The 20085-nt window shown below is 34.2% G+C and overlaps 1 protein-coding gene across 5 annotated transcripts in view; it reads right to left on the bottom strand.

The window, feature by feature from the left end:
• Positions 1-701: 701 nt before the first annotated feature.
• LOC149785722 (four-jointed box protein 1-like) overlaps positions 702-20085 on the bottom strand; it is a 158407-nt gene continuing 139023 nt past the window's right edge. For all 5 annotated transcript variants that reach the window (XM_089979596.1, XM_089979592.1, XM_089979595.1 and 2 more), the window contains 4 exons: positions 16508-16684; positions 13748-13928; positions 3885-4052; positions 702-1366 (listed from right to left, as the gene is read on the bottom strand). In XM_089979596.1, coding sequence (XP_089835722.1) covers positions 940-1366; positions 3885-4052; positions 13748-13928; positions 16508-16684 — 953 coding nt within the window. In that variant the 3' untranslated portion in view covers positions 702-939. The remainder of the gene's footprint in view (positions 1367-3884; positions 4053-13747; positions 13929-16507; positions 16685-20085) is intronic.

Below are 20085 nucleotides of genomic sequence, written 5' to 3'. Positions count from 1 at the left end.
AGTCTTCATTATTATCATTACTGACAACTGATTTTAATAACAGAAACTTTGGGTATGTTTTGTAGTTGTTGTTGTTGTAGGGTTTAATGCCATTTTTCAGCACACGATAGGCTATACATGGCAGCCAGTATTAATGGTGGAGGAAGAACCCTGGAAAACCCCGGAAAGAATCACCGACCCATGAGAAGCTACTGGCAAGCTTTCTCACATACCCACGTTAACTGAATCCGAGACTCGAACCCACGCAGGCAGAGGTGATGGAGAGCGCTCAGCCACTCGGGACCCCAGTATGTTTTGTACCCCACCATGACAGTTGAAGGGACATATAGCATTACCCATATCACGGAAGATCTGGTTAAGTTTTGTCTTAAGAGGAGTTTCTTAGCACTGATGAAGCAGGCACTTGTGTTCCCCAAAAATATTTTTGGTTACAAACTATGCTTGATTAACTAATCAATAATCAGCATGAAGTATTAAGTATCATATAAAACTTTTGAAGCTCACAGAGGAAAAGATTTGAAACTACTCAAAATAAATTTTATTTCTGCACTTTTATTTGCAATTGATTTGAAATTTCCCCATAAAATGATGGGCCCAGATTCCAATACTTGTAATTCATTCTTCACTAGACAAATTTATACGTTATGATGTTTAGAGAAGTTCAATCCATTTGAAGAAATGAATAAAATCTGAAGCCAAAATATCAAGACCTCCACTTTAATAAATGAAATGAATATAAAAAGAAAATGAACAACATACACATTAGTATCTATTCATAGATCACATTTCTGTCATCACTTGTTGCTTTGGCAACCATATAAATAAACTCCATAACACAAATTGGGTCCACCTTTCATTCAGCTCAAGACACTCACAATCTCTCATTTTTAAAACACATATTCTTGAAATGAAACATGTACCATAGCATCACGGTAAATATCATCTGTTTCGAAAATCATTTTCACACTTTTTAATCCAACCATACACATCTTTTAGTCTTTGTGAAAAATAAGTTATGAATAGACTATATGTTGAATCCTTTGGTATTTTGTCCAATAATGGTTCATGAAATTTGGCAAAATTTTCTAGCACAGTATGGGGGTTATCGCTGTGATAAAGTTTGCTGATTGATTTCACTAGTCGTTTTTGAAAAATGCACATGGTATGTAGCATTTGGTCATGGAATTTAATAAATCTCACTCCCGACGGGTCATTATATAACAACTCATAGGCATCTAAGAGTCCACTTTCATTGTCGATAAGCCAGAGTTTTCTGGTTGTAACAGTTTTACGCAGATTTCGAATGTTGTCTTGAAGAATATCAGGTTTATTTTGGCTGTCTGCGGCATCCTGCATGCTAGCCATCCTGTAAGAAAATTCAAAATCTGGATATTAGCCTGAGAGACGATGAAACTACATTCAGGTCGGAACCCTTAATCAGGAAACTGAGCAACCAAACGATGCTGAGTTCATAATATTCAGATTCCACAAATCTGGACCATCTATAAGTGTCCTCCGAGCAGGACAGATTGCGAATATTGAAGTATTTTTTTTTATTATTGTATCCCACATACATGGCTAATATCAATGATCATGCTATGGATTCATTTTTTCTGCTGTATTCTGAAAAATTATCAGGTTCAGTGTTCGTTGCAGCTTAAAGCTTTGCCAGATTTCACTAAGAAATCAATGAATTTTCATTAAAGTTTTCATAACTTTGATGGAAATTTCCATCTTGTAGAATTTTTTTTACATATGGATGAACAGAAGGGTTAATTTTTTACAACAGAGAGCAAATTTTTAGCATTTGTGAATCTTGGCATTAAGGGAATTTTATTGATTACAAAATTTTCTAATCCACTTTTAAATATGTCTAGTATTACTAAAACTAGAAAACTTTTATGTGGAATACTCTCGGCAACTGCTTAACAGAATTTGACCAGATTTGTACAGAAATGACATGCGGCTTTTACTGCTGATTCACATCCAAATATGGCATCCATTAATAAAAACAGAAAAACCTTGAAATAATTTCTTTCCCAAAAGCTATTTATCAGAAGAACTTAAACAATACACTGTATTAACATAAATCACACTGGCATGAAGGCCTTTCAAATTGGTATAAATGATGTCAATCCATAACAAAATATATTGTTATTAATATAAAAGGAGAAAGAGTTTCTTGAAGAAGAAAAAAAACAGCCAGGCAGAGTTTGACCCAAATTTGACAGAAAGTATTCTATTATTGAGAACATTTAACTCTCTACCAATGATGTCATTCGACTGCCAGATATGGTTGCCATTATTAGACATAGAACAGTTAAAGAACTGTATATGAACGAAAAAATGCAGAAAAAAATAAAACAAACTTTGTCCACATCCTGGCATAGAAGTATTTCAATACTGGATGAATAATGCAGATGTTTCATTATGGAAGAAAACAAAAACCTTGAAACAATTATTTCCATTACATAACATTCAACAGCATTTATGAAATTTCTACAGAAAACATCCAACTGACCCTTCTAGGCTTTTCTGTAGATGTCAGTCTGGTCAGCAATGTCAGTCCCACATGGGTGTCTTGTTGATTGAGGGGCTTTTTGTTATTTCAAACAAAGGGGTATTTTAGTGACCAGATAACTTACTGACAATGATGACATTTCAAGATGTGATCTTTTGTATGCCACCCAAAAGAAAATTTGTTTTAAATACCATTGGGGGGGACAGTCTTAATTTTCTTGGATGTCTTTGTAATGGGGGAAAGTCATCATTTTTTTAAAGACAATTGAAGTTACTTCAGAGGCACCTAATGGATGAAAAGCAAATTCAGGCTTCAAAAAATATAACCTCTCACATGCCTTGATTTTCCTTATGTCAGTAGCCATAATCATTTTTATTACTTCTCATAAGATATTCATATGATCAAAGAAATGATCATTTTAAGTATAATAATAATTGTTTTATGTTGTTTTGAAATATGCAAGTATTTTCCTTTAACTATGTGCTTTTTGAGTCAGTGCCATTTTGACTGTGTCAAAGTAGTATAGCAACCACCCAACAACCCAGTCTCAGAGAGGGCCCAAAACTCTCATCAAACAACTTTTTTTATTGGATGGGTCCCAGAATTAAGGGGGGGGGGGGGGGCACAATTTCTTGTTGCACTCCTGATGTGTCAATGTCTGTATCAACTGATTTACTTTGAAACCATCAGAAATTTTGTTCACATTTTTTATATAAAGACAAACTATATACTTAAAAGAAGACTACACTCCGGAGTATCGCTTTGAGAAATAAACTTGGAATTTGTAAATTTGTATTAAGGAATTTCACCTTCAGAAAGAAGATAAACAAGAAGCTGTAAGTTTTAAAATATTTCCTTTCAGACGAATCACAGTTTTAATTTTAGTATTTTGAAAATCAGATATATTTGATCAATGTTTACAAAAGCAGATTTGTGAAAATGTTCTTCAATATAGGTAGAGAAATATATTTTAAAAGCTGTTGTCACAAATTTAACAGGGTGAGGGGAGCATTTCATGTGCAGTATTAACAATCAGCCATTTTTATTGGTTAGTATCAGTCTGCCTGGTTGCCTGGCAAACAAAGTTCACTTTATCTTTGCCTTGCAATTTCTCATGCAAGCGAAAGCCATCTTTAGAAATGAAAATGTTCCAAAGTTTGGGGATGTCCCTAAAAATGCACTGAATATGTCTTATATATACATCAAACAAATATAAAGTTTGTAGACAAAAAAGACAAAGTAATTAAGGCTTTATCCAAAGAGGGCACAAGGGGAGATATCTGAGAGAAGAGGGAGGGCCTATTTCTTATCTAGATGGAGCACTGTTACAGTAAGAGATCACTGTAAAGACATAGGATCTCACCTATCATAGTTGGCTGTCAGGTAATCAAAGACTATCATGGTGCCCCACTGTATCAGATCTGGTACGTCTACAGGTCCAGAGATGTGGCGATGACTGAGTGTAGTGCCATTTATGGGAATCTTTTCAATGAATGCATCTAGTAGGACTGGAGGAATTTTCTCCAAGGAACTGAAAAAATAAATAAAAACAATTGTAGATACCGTAACAAATGGGACAAAAATCTTAGTGTGTTTGAGACAGTGCATACTGAATTTTGTTTGGAAACTGTGATAGATGTGAGCATTGTACATTGTTTGGAGAGAAAAAACTTATATTGGAGAATAGGTATCAAATTACTGATACAAACCAGAAATATCGAAATTTATGCAAGGTAAAAAACCCAAGCCATCCAAAGTGGAATACTGAGTAGCTTCCTAATTGCTGTAACAACACCTGACTTTAACTGCAAAACATGTAGACCAAAAAGTGAAACCAACCTTTAAAATTGTGCAGTGATAAATTTTAACCAATTACAGTTAATAAACATTTGAGTCACTAAATTAATATGAACTGCAAAAAAAAGAATTTTATAAAACCCATTATATATATATATATATATATATATATATATATATATATATATATATATATATATATATATATATATATATATATATATATATATGCATCTATGTAAAGTACATTGTTTGGATTGTTTAATTTACCAAATATATGTACATGTGGTGACTGTTTACAGCACTGATAGTGCATGCACATCTAAGTTATAATATTTATGTGCAGCACTGGCAGTATATGCACATTTAAGATACAATATGTATGTGCATGTTCACAGTGTCTGTATACATAAGCTACCATATTGATATAGTGTCTGTGTTCATAAAATACCATATTTTATACAGTGTTTGTGTATGTAACCTACCATGTTTATATACAAAGTATCTGTGTTTGTAAGCTACCATATTTATATGCATGGCTGTCTGTGTTTATAAGCTACCATATTTATATACATGGTTGTCTGTTTCATATTTATATGCATGGCTGTCTGTGTTTATAAGCTACCATATTTATATACATGGTTGTCTGTTTCATATTTATATGCATGGCTGTCTGTGTTCATAAGCTACCATATTTATATGCATGGTTGTCTGTTTCATATTTATATGCATGGTTGTCTGTTTCATATTTATATGCATGGCTGTCTGTGTTTATAAGCTACCATATTTATATACATGGCTGTCTGTGTTTGTAAGCTACCATATTTATATGCATGGCTGTCTGTGTTCATAAGCTACCATATTTATATGCATGGCTGTCTGTGTTCATAAGCTACCATATTTATATGCATGGCTGTCTGTGTTCATAAGCTACCATATTTATATGCATGGCTGTCTGTGTTCATAAGCTACCATATTTATATGCATGGTTGTCTGTTTCATATTTATATGCATGGCTGTCTGTGTTTATAGGCTACCATATTTATATCCATGGTTGTCTGTTTCATATTTATATGCATGGGTGTCTGTGTTCAGAAGCTACCATATTTATATGCATGGTTGTCTGTGTTCATAAGCTACCATATTTATGTGCATGGTTGTCTGTCTTCATAAGCTACCATATTTATATGCATGGTGTCTGTGTTCATAAGGTACCATATTTATATGCATGGTGTCTGTATGTAAGCTACCATATTTATATACACAGTGAGTGTAAATTATTTTGTACTCATTGCAAAATATAGAAATTCTCATATCTGTCTTTTCAGCCATGAAACAATCTTATTAGCACAATGCTGCAGTTTTAACAAATTGCCATGAAATATAAATATTATGGTCATCACCTGCAGGCATGTCCTGTGACAAATAACTCTACTCCTGTGATTTTTATAAGAGTACAGCCCTTTTTCACTTTTACCTGACACGTAGTGTGACAAATCACTTTGCTCCTATGATTTTGTTAAGAGTGACAGCCCTTTTTAACTTACAGTTAAGTGGAAAATCAAGTTAATGCAACTAGCCTAGCACATGCCAGTAGATTAAAATGGTAAATGCTATGAAGATACTCATCTTTAAAAATCACACAACTGCTCCTAAGATTTCTATTAGAGATTTTCCCCATTTTGACTTGCAGATGGATCTAGTGCATGACAAAATCTTGTGAATGCAAATAGTCACACAGATTTCAATGGATAGCCAAAAGAACTTCATATACATTGTAATCATCATTTAAAGATGTGCATATTGTCAACTTGCTGTACTCATGCAATTTGTTTTAGAGTTATTGCCCTTTTGGACTTGGAGCCTGTTTTACTATATGACAGAATCTTGTGAATGCAGCTTGTCATCCAATTTCTTTAATGGATTGATGCTGATATTGTCAAATCTTTTTGTTTCTGTGATTTTTGCAAGAGAATTTACCCTTTTGACCTAACAAATGGTTGTAATATATGAGAGAATTTTAGTGAAAGTTTGTACAGACAGTATTAAATCATCAGAAGATATCCAGTCAAAGTACTCATACTATTTTTTTGAATTATTCGTCTTTTTTTTGTACAAAAGACTCATCTTCATCAGGGAAGTTTGTTTGTAGGATGCAGGAGATGTGGGATATATTTATATGAGCCAATTACTCACAACTCCTCTGGTTTCATCCCATTCTTCCTATCTTTTTCCCATCCATTCTTCCTTCTCGCTTTTCATTTCTTTTTTTCAAACTTTTAAATGTAAAACAACAGAAACTGGAGACCCTTATGTAAAAATCTTAACTTATAAAGTGGTCAACTAAACCCCATACAAACTGGAGTGACTTTCATTTTTGAAAGATTACAGCCTATAATAAATCAATCAGCTTTTATATTAAATAAATTCTTTAAAAATAATTTTTCTGTTGTGTAACATAGAAATGTTTTGAACACTAAATGTCTATTGGACACTACTAAAACAAAGTTGCACACTTGTCTCATAAAACATGGCTACATTTAAAAAATGTATTGTCTTTGTGTCTGTTAGAAAACTGTAAATACTTTTGTATCATCCTTTGCAATGTTTTTATCAAATTTATTTTCATCAACAACAAGTATATAAACAAATAAAATAATTATTAAACACTGATTGACTGAACGTCTAAATTAAATACATGTTAATATCATTTTAAATAAAAGGAGAATGGCACATGTTTATATTAATTATGTCAAATTTCTGGTAGAGTTTATATCTGAAAAGAGATAAATATCATTTTCAGAGATAATACAAAAAATCCTTAACAAATAGTTATTGGCTTTTTTTTAAAGAAATTTACTTCAGAATTTCTGAAAGTGAAAATATTTGTACCAAGGTAGAATTTTTTTTACAAGACACACATCATCAGAAGTACAAATTAAGCTCTGTACTCTCAACCCAAAATTGATTCCCATCATTCAGATATCACAAGAACAGAAGTTGTATATTCTTTAAATGCCCCCAGTGGGGAAAGTAAGGAAAATAACATTTCTTTACAATCTGGACCCTGCCAAAAAATGCAAAAATTATGGAGTGGAACCTCATGCGTATTGGTAGAGTTAGCAATTGTTGTCTCCCTTGCATTACCAGATAACAAGAACATCAACAGTGACTCTTAAAGGAGACCAGAAACCAATGGAAATATAGAATAATAATAAAAGTACTATAGCAGAAAACCTTATTCTGAAGTATCATCTGCGACTGTAATGCCAATATTTAAATATTGGCCTTTCTTCTAGGAGCTGAATTTCCGTGACCTCGTATGCAAAATTTCCGCGCCTATTCGGTTACTTTCGGGATGTGACGTCATAGTAGCGACTCCAGCAACCCAAGTGGGAGTTGCCAGAGTAAAAGACAATACCGTTTTGCGTTGCTTACGGGTGTAATAGAACATTAAGAAAAGCCTCTGAACATATTTTTTTTTCTTTTCCGAAAGATAAAGGCATCATGAAAGAATGGGTACATTATTACAAACGAGTCGATTTCAAAGCAACACCATACAGCACTATGTGCACGTTACATTTCTCAAAGGAATGTTACGAGAGGGATCATGAAAAAATAGCAGCTCAAAGATACGCAAATGCTAGGCCTAGACTAAAAGTTGGCGCTGTTCCAGACATACCTTTGAACATTTTAAATCCTGGGAAAAGCGTTAAACGTGTGAGTTACGAAAATGGGCAGAAGGACGAGTAAGTGACCACAAAATGCAACAATCAATCCACATATCTTTTATCTAAAACAGCAGCGCTAAAAACAAATCTGATAGCCCGACACCCTGGGCCCCTTCTGGTTTTAGTTCCGGCCCATCCTGTATTCAAAGTGAGGTGCCCGTCAGGCTTGTCGAAACAAAAAGTGTTTGCCTGAGGAAACTTTGATCGCGCTGGTGAAATGAGTAAATGTATTTTCAAGATGTTGACATACATGCCTTAACACGGCACAATCTAAATCAAATCACCACTGTCGTAGGTGAAATTTAGATGTGATTTTAATCAAATCGAAGCTTTGCTAAAAATAAGATTCTAAACCTGTCGTGTTTCAAGAAAACACAATTTTCAGTAATCTTATAAAAATTAAATTTAAAAAAAAATGCATTGTATACATGTAGTATGCATAAACGGTAATCTGTATTAATTGGAACTGATATAAAACTATTCCTTGGGCAGTTTAAAAAGGAGCGATTAAAAAAAAAAGATCAAAGTTTCACATTAACTGTCTGACAATAGAACGGGGGAGGGACTATTGACACCCCCCCCCCTTGCCCCAATGTGTGACCGCCCATTTGACGTACCTTTTCTCGCTGTGATACGCCTTATTATTCCCCCATGACAAGCCCCTTTTGCATACTCTGGTCAGTTCTGGCTAAATTGCAAAATAGCTAAAGTTTTGATTTAAGTACGCAAACAATAAAGCCTGTGTGACTAATGAACAGAATCCTTATCCTTACATTGATCTTGTGAAAAGGACTGCCCTTCGGACATACTTCCAAGACACCATGTTCGACAGTGTGTGTACGTATAAGCACCAGCAATTGATTACCAAATAAACGATGCCTATTTTGTTGTTACTTACGATGCCATGGACTTCATTTTAACAGTTCAAATCTGCAGTCACAAGTTACCGTACATCTGGCAACTGTTTTTCTCAAGTTTTATGCCCCACCTTATTTTCTTAGGTTTAAGTCTTAATGCATGTAACACTGTTTGCTGATTAAAATATTTATTCAGAATTAGTTCTTTAGGGCCACATATACTGCATGGTATATTTTGTTTTATTCCTTGTAATTTAATCATGGTAATTAAACTTTTCATATACGGTAGAGGAATGTCAGGTGTTAACTGGCCGAGTTTCTTTGGCGGAAATAGAGATGCGATTTTGTTTGCAGAGAAAATTTCAACGTAATCATTTAAGCTAATTGGTGACAATTTTATTCTTTTAATTATTTTTTTTTACTATAGTACTGTTGTAGTTGTTTAAAAAATCTGAAATTTACTTGAATACTGTTTAATCTTCACGTTCTATTTACTGAAGAAGAAAAAAAAAAGAAAAAAACTGTTGTATGATATTAATTATTTCGTCCAGTGCCGGGTTTAGACGTGCGTGCGTGTGATTTGAATTTTTAACGTAGCTTTAACAATTTTTCAGTCATATCGCTACGATGTCAGCAGTGTGGCAGTTTAGACTGTGGATTGCATACGTTATATTTAAAAATGGTTTGGGGTTGGGTTTTTTCTTCTGACAAATGAAAATTGACAGACATAATATAATAATCGGGACTTCGCTGCGCAAAATTGAGAGATATTACGAGATCGGGATGTAGATGAGGAAATACCCCCAAAATCGGGAGGTTTTTCTCCCGGCTTGAGAGTTGACAGGTATGAACTGTCCGGGCTTGTGGAATTTCATTCAGGACTTTAGTTTATTTAAGTCACCAGCCCGGGGCCTGTGCCTAACACATTTCTTTTAGTACTTATCAGTACAGTACATAAACTATTATATCAGACTGCAGATTCAACTTTTGAATGTGCAACCCAAATGTGGTCTCCTGTCTGCCTCGCTCGCCAATGTTTATGTTTGTATTCGAGGACTCGCTAGTATAGCGTCACGGTACCACGTGATCTTTCGTCTCATTAAAACTCGGAAAAACTCGGCAATTTACGGAATCTTGGTATCTTCCACGTAATATAATCACTACCCGCTTACGATATTTCATTTATAAACATTGCAGTCGAATTAAAATCTGTAGAGAATTACATACGTAAAAGGAAAATTTTGATTTCTAGTCTCCTTTAAGATTGAGTTGAAATTTTTTAACATACTATATTTTCTGTAATTATTTATACATTCTAATTTTGTTAATTCCACCAATCCATTAAATAATAATTGTTATTGTTGTCCTCTAATTTTTTTAAGAATTTTTTAGATAAAAAAACATCAATTTTGTAAGCACTTATTAAGGTCCTAATTCTACAAATAATTAATTATATGTGCCATCATAAAGTATTTATAAAAGGTAAGAAAAACTGCAGATGATACACAGAATAAATAAACAGAATAGCTTGCAGGCAAGATAGGTCCCTATTCTGCAGAACCCTTGGCCCAACAAAGGTGTGCCCACAAATAAAATGGCCATTCCATTAATTTCTAATGTTTAAAGATCATGTGTGTTATGTAATTTCTAAATGAGTTTAATTAAATTTTTAATTTGAAGTAAATGAGTGCAATTTTTAATTTTTGGATCTTGTGTGTACTAACATAGATACTATCAAGACACAACAGTGTACACTATGTTTTGAACATGTCAGTACTAGTTTTCTCTAATGGTAGCAGGTTGTAATAGTCTGTTACAATAATGTGAAATAGCATTTTCCTGACGCAGCTGAAAGAGAATTGAAGTTCATATTAAAATATGCCTTCGTTAATTTGTTTGGCAAAAGAAGTTGTTGGAGGCATTTTATTTTAGGTGGCGCTCTACAGTTTCATATTTTGCATAGGTTAGAATTTTAAAGAAAAAGAATTTCCTGGCTTTCCTCACTGGTTATACTGGCTGTTTAAAAAACACCTTGTATATCTTAGGTATAATTCAAAGAACCTTTAATTCCCTTTATTTTGGTATATGATTGATGGGTGTAATATGGGTTATAGAGTATACAGCTTGGCCTTAATCCAGATGTGCACCTTTCAAAAAAATGCTATCTCCACTTGGTCATTTTCACTACCTGAACTTCAGAGGTAAATTATATAAAAAGGAGTCAATAACTTTTTTAACATTTTATATATTTGGTAATTCATTCATTGCGCTTTCAGAAGCTGGTATTGTCTAGTCTGGCAAAATTCATTTTCCCTATTTTAATAACTGCTACGGATAATGTACTTTAGACTAATTCAGGCTGATTTTTTTAGCACAAGGGAGCAATCATTTTAATTAGCAGTGTGCTTAGATCATGTACAATTTCCAAAAGTACAATATAAAAAAAAATATCATCCACATTATATTACTGTAGCATAGAGTTATGCCAACATTCTCTCCACTGTGCATGTTTTAAAAGCAAACAACTTCACCTTACATACGTCACTCTTTCAAAAGTACATAATAACTGGTGAGTGCCCCCTTAATGTGTGGGACAGTCATTGCAAGGGAAAGAACTCCAGATGGCTTATATGACTATATGAAGGGAACTAACCCTGTGAAGATTGTCTTGCTCCAGGGACTTCATTGGTGAAGGACTGTTCGTAAACGGTGGGTGACATGGATACATGTACTTGCTTGCATGTGATATTTGGAGGGTGTAGATCAAAGATTACTTCATTTGTTATATGTAATATTTAAATTGGACCAAAAACAATTTGCTTTTCCATCATAATATTATTTCCAATATATGTACAGTGAAGCATCTCAAACGTAATGCCTCAGTATACCAGAATCCCCTCATGACCAACATTTTTGTGGAGTCTCAAATTTTTTCTTCATTAATGTCATCAGTTTTTTTCCTCAGGAAACCAAAGCTCGTTATCTCTAAAAGCTTAAATAAACTTCAGTTTTGCTCAAAAAAACTCCATAAACTGAAACTCATTTCAAACTTGGAAATGTATTTCAGCTGCTAAATCCCTAACACAGGATGGAATAGATTAATTATGGTTAGCAATACTGAAGTAGGTTTATCAGTGAGACAAAAACCCATAAAATGTATAAGGGCATGTTAATTTAAAGCAATACCCCCACCCCACCCGATATGCCCACCAATGCAGATTAGGACTGATGAAGCAAAGAGCCAGCTTTAAGGCAAATTATTATTAATTACATGCTTGTGAGGTAAGTTATTTAAGAAAATTTAGGTCTATCTGCTTATTATGTAATTGTGATTGATGCTATCCATTTGTATACTTGATCATTAAAATATTGTTTGCTTGTTTCTTTAATTAAATATCAGGGCTTCATTAACCAGGCATGTGGCATTCATTACTTTTGATGCTTTGCCAATGGAGGCAGACTAAACAGTATTTGGAAAGTTAGATTCACTCAAATGATTTTCGAAAACTTTACAGCTGCTAACCCTGAGCATAATTTGGCTTTGGCTGAAAAAATGGAATAATTAACACAAGCCACATTAGCTAAGGCATGATCTAAGTAAAAGCAGAAAATGCTCCATGTGTTCCTCAAGCCAGGCCCTTGGACTGTTAACATAATAAACTAGACCCAATATTTAAACATTGGTGAGTATCATTCATAATTTCAATGGACTTGCAATTAAGTTTTATAAATGTATTTCAACTGTTTCTTATGATGAGGACTGTATTTCTGCATTGAACAACTGTACTTATTCATGTGACAGTATGTGATTTTAGGAAGAAATGTATGTAATTCAAACAAGTTTTCATTAAATATTTGTAAAACAGAGTTTTCTTAATTTCATCATCTTATACACAGAAAATATCTTTCAAAAATTACATTATCTCTCTTTATATATATTCTTGTTACCACATTTTTAAGTGGATTGTTTTGTGAAAATCTTTAAAAATTGGTTAAAATATTTGTTACATTTTTAATTGGTTTCTGAAATTGTTTTTTTTTTATATGCATACATTTTACAGTAGTCCTTGCTTTTTTGATATCATGTAATTTGACAACTGGCTGGTGTAATACATACTGTCAAAAACTGATTAGTGTAATTCATACTGTCAGAAACTGATTGGTGTATGGTGTAATTCATACTGTCAGAAACTGATTGGTGTAATTCATGTTGTCAGAAACTGATTGGTGTAATTCATACTATTAGCACAAGCATATCAAGTGTAATTTACCAAGAACCACCTTGCATACCAATTAAAAACAATCCACTATTTCTTCTTCAGATATGCTACCCAATTATAATACCTTAGCAGAACTACTACTACCTTGCAATCCAGCCCTCCAAGGCTAAAACTTTCTTGCTAAAAAGCTAAAAGTTACCTGCCTACCTCGGTGGCAGTTAGAATGATCTCAGGGCTAAAATATTGTATGAAATTTATAATGTCATTAGCATAACAAATTTCATTTTTAATCTATCTCTGTCTCCATCTCTGTCTCTCTCTCTCTCTCTCTCTCTCTCTCTATATATATATATATATATATATATATATATATATATATATATATATATTTTTTGGTAAATTTGCATACATAGTTTCCATATTAATGCTTTCTTTTATCTGCAGGCAGAAGGAACTAATACTAAGGGATGAAGACATCTCTTTTTAGTACTGACAGCAAGAAGTTCAGCCACAAGAGAAAGAGTAGTTACACACTGTATTTGCATCTGATCCTAAGAATGGATCAGTTTCACCTTGCAATGTGTATACAAAAATTGTAATATATTTTTTTATGTTTTATACCTTGCAGAATCCATATCTGATATCCACTGTATGAGGGCAACCATCTTTCCATCCTCCCATCCAAGTGAGTGGACATTGGTAGCTCTCCAGTACTTGGAGGTAGAATTGACTACAGAAAGTACCACAGGAGGGACATTGTCCATTCCAAGTAGAAGGGACAGGTAAAATGACAGGATTTCACCTGCATAAAGAAAGTGAAAGGCGAATCATAATTTAATTTTGATGTTGTAACTAGTTTAGCCTCACCATGACAAGTAAGAAGATACAGTGATCCTTGTGTCATCATTTTTGTCATTCGTGTCCTCATATCCTAATACTCAGTTTTGGGGTTAACCTCTTTTAACTAAGTTTTGTTTTCTCAATTTCTAACTCTGGTTTTATCATTTAATAATCTAATTAACTGACCAATATGTTACAAATTACATCATACACAGTATATACTTAAATACTAATTAGAAAAGTATGTCCATTATAGGCAAACTATACAATAAAACACATAAATACAAATTTCTGAAAAATAAAATGCTATCTCAGTGTTCAGCCAAAACATATTCTTCCACTTGCAAAACCCATGGTAGCCATAGAAATACTTTATTTAAAAGGGAAAACAAAACTTAATCTGTGTCCAGACAGTGGAAGTGATCCCAAATTCATACTTATTGAGAGCATGTATCCTAAATCCATTATACATGCAGATTCACTCATTATAACACTCTGTGTGGGACCCATGGCATATATTACCTTATAGTGGGACAGTCTTATAATGAAGTACATTATGCATATAATTTCACTATTATATAATAAAATGGAATCTATGATTATACATGCCTTTTAACAGGGATGGTATTATAACCATTGACTATACCTGCCTTGTAACAGGAATGGTGTTAGAACCATTGACTATACCTGCCTTGTAACAGGAATGGTGTTATAACTATGACCATACCTGCCTTGTAATAGGAATGATGTTAGAACCATTGACTATACCTGCCTTGTAACAGGAATGGTGTTATAACTATGACCATACCTGCCTTGTACCAGGAATGGTGTTAGAACCATTGACTATACCTGCCTTGTAACAGGAATGGTGTTATAATTATGACCATACCTGCCTTGTAACAGGAATGGTGTTATAACCATTGACTATACCTGCCTTGTATCAGGAATGGTGTTATAACCATTGACTATATCTGCCTTGTAACAGGAATGGTGTTATAATTATGACCATACCTGCCTTATAACAGGAATGGTGTTATAATTATGACCATACCTGCCTTGTAACAGGAATGGTGTTAGAACCATTGACTATACCTGCCTTGTATCAGGAATGGTGTTATAACCATTGACTATACCTGCCTTGTATCAGGAATGGTATTATAACCATTGACCATGCCTGCCTTGTAACAGGAATGGTGTTATAATTATGACCATACCTGCCTTGTAACAGGAATGGTGTTATAACCATTGACTATACCTGCCTTGTAACAGGAATGGTGTTAGAACCATTGACTATACCTGCCTTGTAACAGGAATGGTGTTATAATTATGACCATACCTGCCTTATAACAGGAATGGTATTATAACCATTGACTATACCTGTCTTGTAATAGGAATGGTGTTATAACCATTGACTGTACCTGCCTTGTAACAGGAATGGTATTATAACCATTGACTATACCTGCCTTGTAACAGGAATGGTGTTAGAACCATTGACTATACCTGCCTTGTAACAGGAATGGTGTTATAATTATGACCATACCTGCCTTATAACAGGAATGGTATTATAACCATTGACTGTACCTGCCTTGTAACAGGAATGGTATTATAACCATTGACTGTACCTGCCTTGTAACAGGAATGGTATTATAACCATTGACTATACCTGTCTTGTAATAGGAATGGTGTTATAACCATTGACTGTACGTGCCTTGTAACAGGAATGGTATTATAACCATTGACTATACCTGTCTTGTAATAGGAATGGTGTTATAACCATTGACTGTACGTGCCTTGTAACAGGAATGGTATTATAACCATTGACTATACCTGTCTTGTAATAGGAATGGTGTTATAACCATTGACTGTACCTGTCTTGTAACAGGAATGGTATTATAACCATTGACTGTACCTGCCTTGTAACAGGAATGGCATTATAACCATGACCATATCTGCCTTGTAACAGGAATGGTGTTACAACAATGACCAAACCTGACTTGTAACATGAATAGTGTTATAATTATGGATCACTGCCATCTCACCTCTAAGAGTATGCAAATTACTGATGGTCAGGAATTATCCAGAGGAAAGGAATCAACCTTTTCAGCTGGGACCTTTGTTGTTTGCAGTTTGAGATGACTTATAAGTGAGTATATATGGTACATACCAAAGTTTTCACCCAGACATGCCAATATGGGCGGAAAAGGTCTATAATTTAAATGATGATTTCACCCAGTAGCTAGAAGGCTGTAGAGTTACTAACAGATGGGCAGATAGATGACTGGATGGCTGGACAGATGGATGACTGGACATATAAACAGATGGATGATGCATATATGGATGGATGTACATGTGGAGGGTTTCATAATATTCCTTCACTAAAGCATGGTGATTTTTTTAAAACAGAATTGCATACATCATATGGCTACTCACAAGTAAGACTTGTTGTTTTTAGGCTGATTTATTTGGGCATGGAGTGTGTGCACTGACAAGAATAATGGGATTGAAATTTTACCTAAAAAGACAACAAAATAAAAGACTTACCAAAAACTAGTTTGTTGTGTGGATCCCTATACCTGGCACACATGTATGTACCATCTTCAAGAACAACAAATCCATTCTTTGGTCTGCCACAGAAGTTCCAAGATGGAGGACGTAGATACTGTACTCTTTTCTGACATAATGACTTGATGAGTCGTGATGTATTCTCATAGCTTAACCCTAAAAATAAGAAAGAAAAAAAGCTTTATGATTAATAATGCTTGTTGCAAGGTTTTTCTATTTTGCATGATTTTCATATGTGTAATTTAAGGCTATTTTACTTTTTTTCCAAGTACAGAACTCTCACACTTTAAGAATCATCATCAGAACAAAGTTCATATAATATGGACTTACTTCATTTCATTAAGTGGTACTACAATTATATGTCTACTATATTTCATTATAAGGTGATCTCACTATAAGGCAGTATACTCTATAACTCACATGGATAGCATTATAATGAGGGAGCACTGTGTATGTATCATGTACTTCATTATAAGGTGTCTTACTAGAAGGCAGCAAACTGTGTCTCCCACAGAGAGCATTACAGTGAGGGAGTCGTGTATTATAAGTTTCAGGAATTAAGGGCCAAATTTCTTTGAAGCAATCATCTGCCATAGATGGCCTTTATTTGAGGAATTAAAGGCCTAATTTCTATCAGGTAATTATCTGTGGTAGATGGCTTTTATTTGAGGAATTAAAGGCCTGCTTTCTATCAGGCAATCATCTAGCATAGATTGCCTTTATTTGAGAAATTTAAGGCCTGCTTTCTATCAGGCAGTCATCTGCCATATATTGCCTTTATTTGAGGAATTAAAGGCCTGCTTTCTATCAGGCAATCATCTGCCATAGATGGCTTTTATTTGAGGAATTAAAGGCCTAATTTCTATCAGGCAATCATCTGCCATTGATTGCCTTTATTTGAGAAATGTAAGGCCTACTTTCTATCAGGCAATCCTCTGCCATAGATTGCCTTGATCTGAGGAATTAAATGACTACTTCCTACCAGGTAATCATCTATGGTAGGTTACTTTCTTTGACATGTTGGTGAATGCTGATAAATTCACTCAATTTAGAGCATAAAACAATAAAACAACAAAAATAGCTGAAATGGTGTATTAAGTTATCAGTATTCGACTATTTAATAAATGGTTTTCTGATGATATAAACTTTTTAGCATATTACTGTGAACACTGCACTCAGCATGAATCTTTGGTTGTGTTTCAACTATTATATCCAGGATGAATCTCAATAAATAAATTATAGTACACACACACAAGAAATAAATCTGTTGATTTTATGAGAAAACTTATCTGGACAACAGTTTTTCACCCTTCAGCCTGATATATCCAATCATTCTTAGCAGGTGCTTATCACAAGATAACTATGGCATTGGCTGGTACTGGTTTCATGAAATTTACTATGTAATTAGGTTTGCTGTTAGATTGTTTATGTAACCCTAGGTTTCAACTGTGAAGTGCTGAAATCTATGAGGAAGGGCCAAATGCCAGACAACTGTTATAATTTGTTAAAATAAAGTTGGTACTAGACTTGAAACTGATATATGCCAGTCAGGGCCAAGATCTAAACTTCTCAGAGATATAATTACTTTAACACATTTGTGGCATGTGTGAATTAAACCTGTTAGCCAAAGTGTTGAATTCCTATATCCAGACTGCTGTATTTGAAAGTCAAATTCAAAATTGCTGTCTCCACCCTTTTGCTTTGAATGCAACGCTGAAATGATGTATAAAATTACAGTATTTAATCTCTGTAGTGAGAGTCCTGATTCCTGGACCCTGCTTCTGGTCCAGCATTAGGCAGCATTTCCAGTTTTTGAAACATTAACCCTGGTCTTCCATGTTTAAAATCTTGCAGAGGCTCAGAGAATCTACCTATCAATGTCATTAGTTCATAGTTTCATTATAACATACTGTATTTACCATATCCAAAACATGTGGACTTCACAAATTTTACATGGACATATTTCATAGTAATCATAACAAGCCCACACCTATGATGTATGAAGAATTAGCTACATTTGTCTGTATTAGGAACTCTCCACTTTAGAGGTGATTTCTCTGTCCTAGTATGTCAATCAGAAAGATCATCCTTGCCCTTTTTTATTAAGTCAAGATTTGATTGGACTTAACAAACAAAGACCCAGATCTGCAGGCATATTATGTAACAGAAGCTCTGGGTCTATGTTGTTTGTTCTACATTGTTATTCTTAACAAGCAGTAGAGATTGACAGAAGATCAGGGTCCGTATTTTCCCCCTGATGATTAGTCCTAACAATAGGCATGTGACTAGGGCATTAAAAAATTCAGAAATTGGAGGTGGCAGTGGGTTCTTCTCTAGTCCTACCTGTAAGACCTGATGCTGATATTTATGTTGTGGGCACCTAAACAAAATCAAAATGTGCTATGTCTTACATGTAGGACTAGGTTCTTCCCTTGCTGGGGTATGGGGAAGCAGCATCTCCTTCCCCCATTGAGGGGCACAGCCTCCCAGCTGAAAATTATTTCCGAAAATAAAAAAAATAATCTAAATTGGATCTTCTGGCACCTTTTTTGTTCTTTTTTCAGTTAATTTTGTGTGCAAATAGTTAATACTTTGGTCTTGTTTTTCCTTCAGTCCCAACCATGCAAACTGATTAGGAAGACAAATTGAAAAATACAAGGATTTTAACTGGAGTATTATCAAACATACCCTTAATATGAAATTTCTTGTTTAATGCAACTTTGCATTCAACCAGTTCATTTTCTTTTCTCAGTTATATAAACTTTAATTTAGCTCTACTGCTTAAAACAATGATGAATTAAAATAACTGTCAGTGTAATATTGCACCTGGCAGACACATGTCAGCAGTTCAAAGTAAAATATATACTATTAGGAAATACTGTTCTAACATTTGACCATTAATTTCCTGTTCAATCCATTCCTACTTCTACACAACTGTAAAATCCCAGGCAATACCTAGGACATTTTCTTTATCCCCATTTAAGAAAACCGTCTGCCACCATATTGATGATGTTTGTATGTATGAAAGGGAAGAATGTACAGTAGAACTTTGATAATAGAATACGTACAGTAAAAATATTATACAATAGACAGGGTCATCAAACAAATCATAATACCTACGTAAATGTACTGTTTTAATATTTTGACATACAATGTCCTGATGGTTAACAGAGATGGACGGTAAATAGGGTGATGGATAATCAAAGTAACTAATTGTGACTACCTGCAGGTGCAGACTGGTTCTACACTAGATTTAGATGACATCTCAGCCATTTCCAGGCTGTACTCTAATGGTGGCCTGTCACTGCATACTGGCAGATCTCCAAACCCCACCGCCACTACAGATTTTCTCAGCAAATTTATGCAAATTTTGTAATCAGAAAAAATGTAGAAAACCAGCCAAAAATAAAAGTTTTATACCTTTAAAAAACAACACAGACCCAGATCTGCTCACATATACAACATAATATCTGGGTCTATGCTCTGTGTTCTACTGATTAATTCAAGCAAACAACATAAGCCCAGATCTGCCAATGCATTATGTTGCAGCAAATCAG

The sequence above is a fragment of the Sinohyriopsis cumingii genome, chromosome 13, assembly GCF_028554795.1.
Source record: "Sinohyriopsis cumingii isolate HCF-2022 chromosome 13, ASM2855479v2, whole genome shotgun sequence".
Classification (NCBI taxonomy): Eukaryota; Metazoa; Mollusca; class Bivalvia; order Unionida; family Unionidae; genus Sinohyriopsis; species Sinohyriopsis cumingii.
The sequence above is the reverse complement of the archived record's forward strand: the minus strand, read 5'-3'. Positions and strand labels throughout refer to the sequence as shown.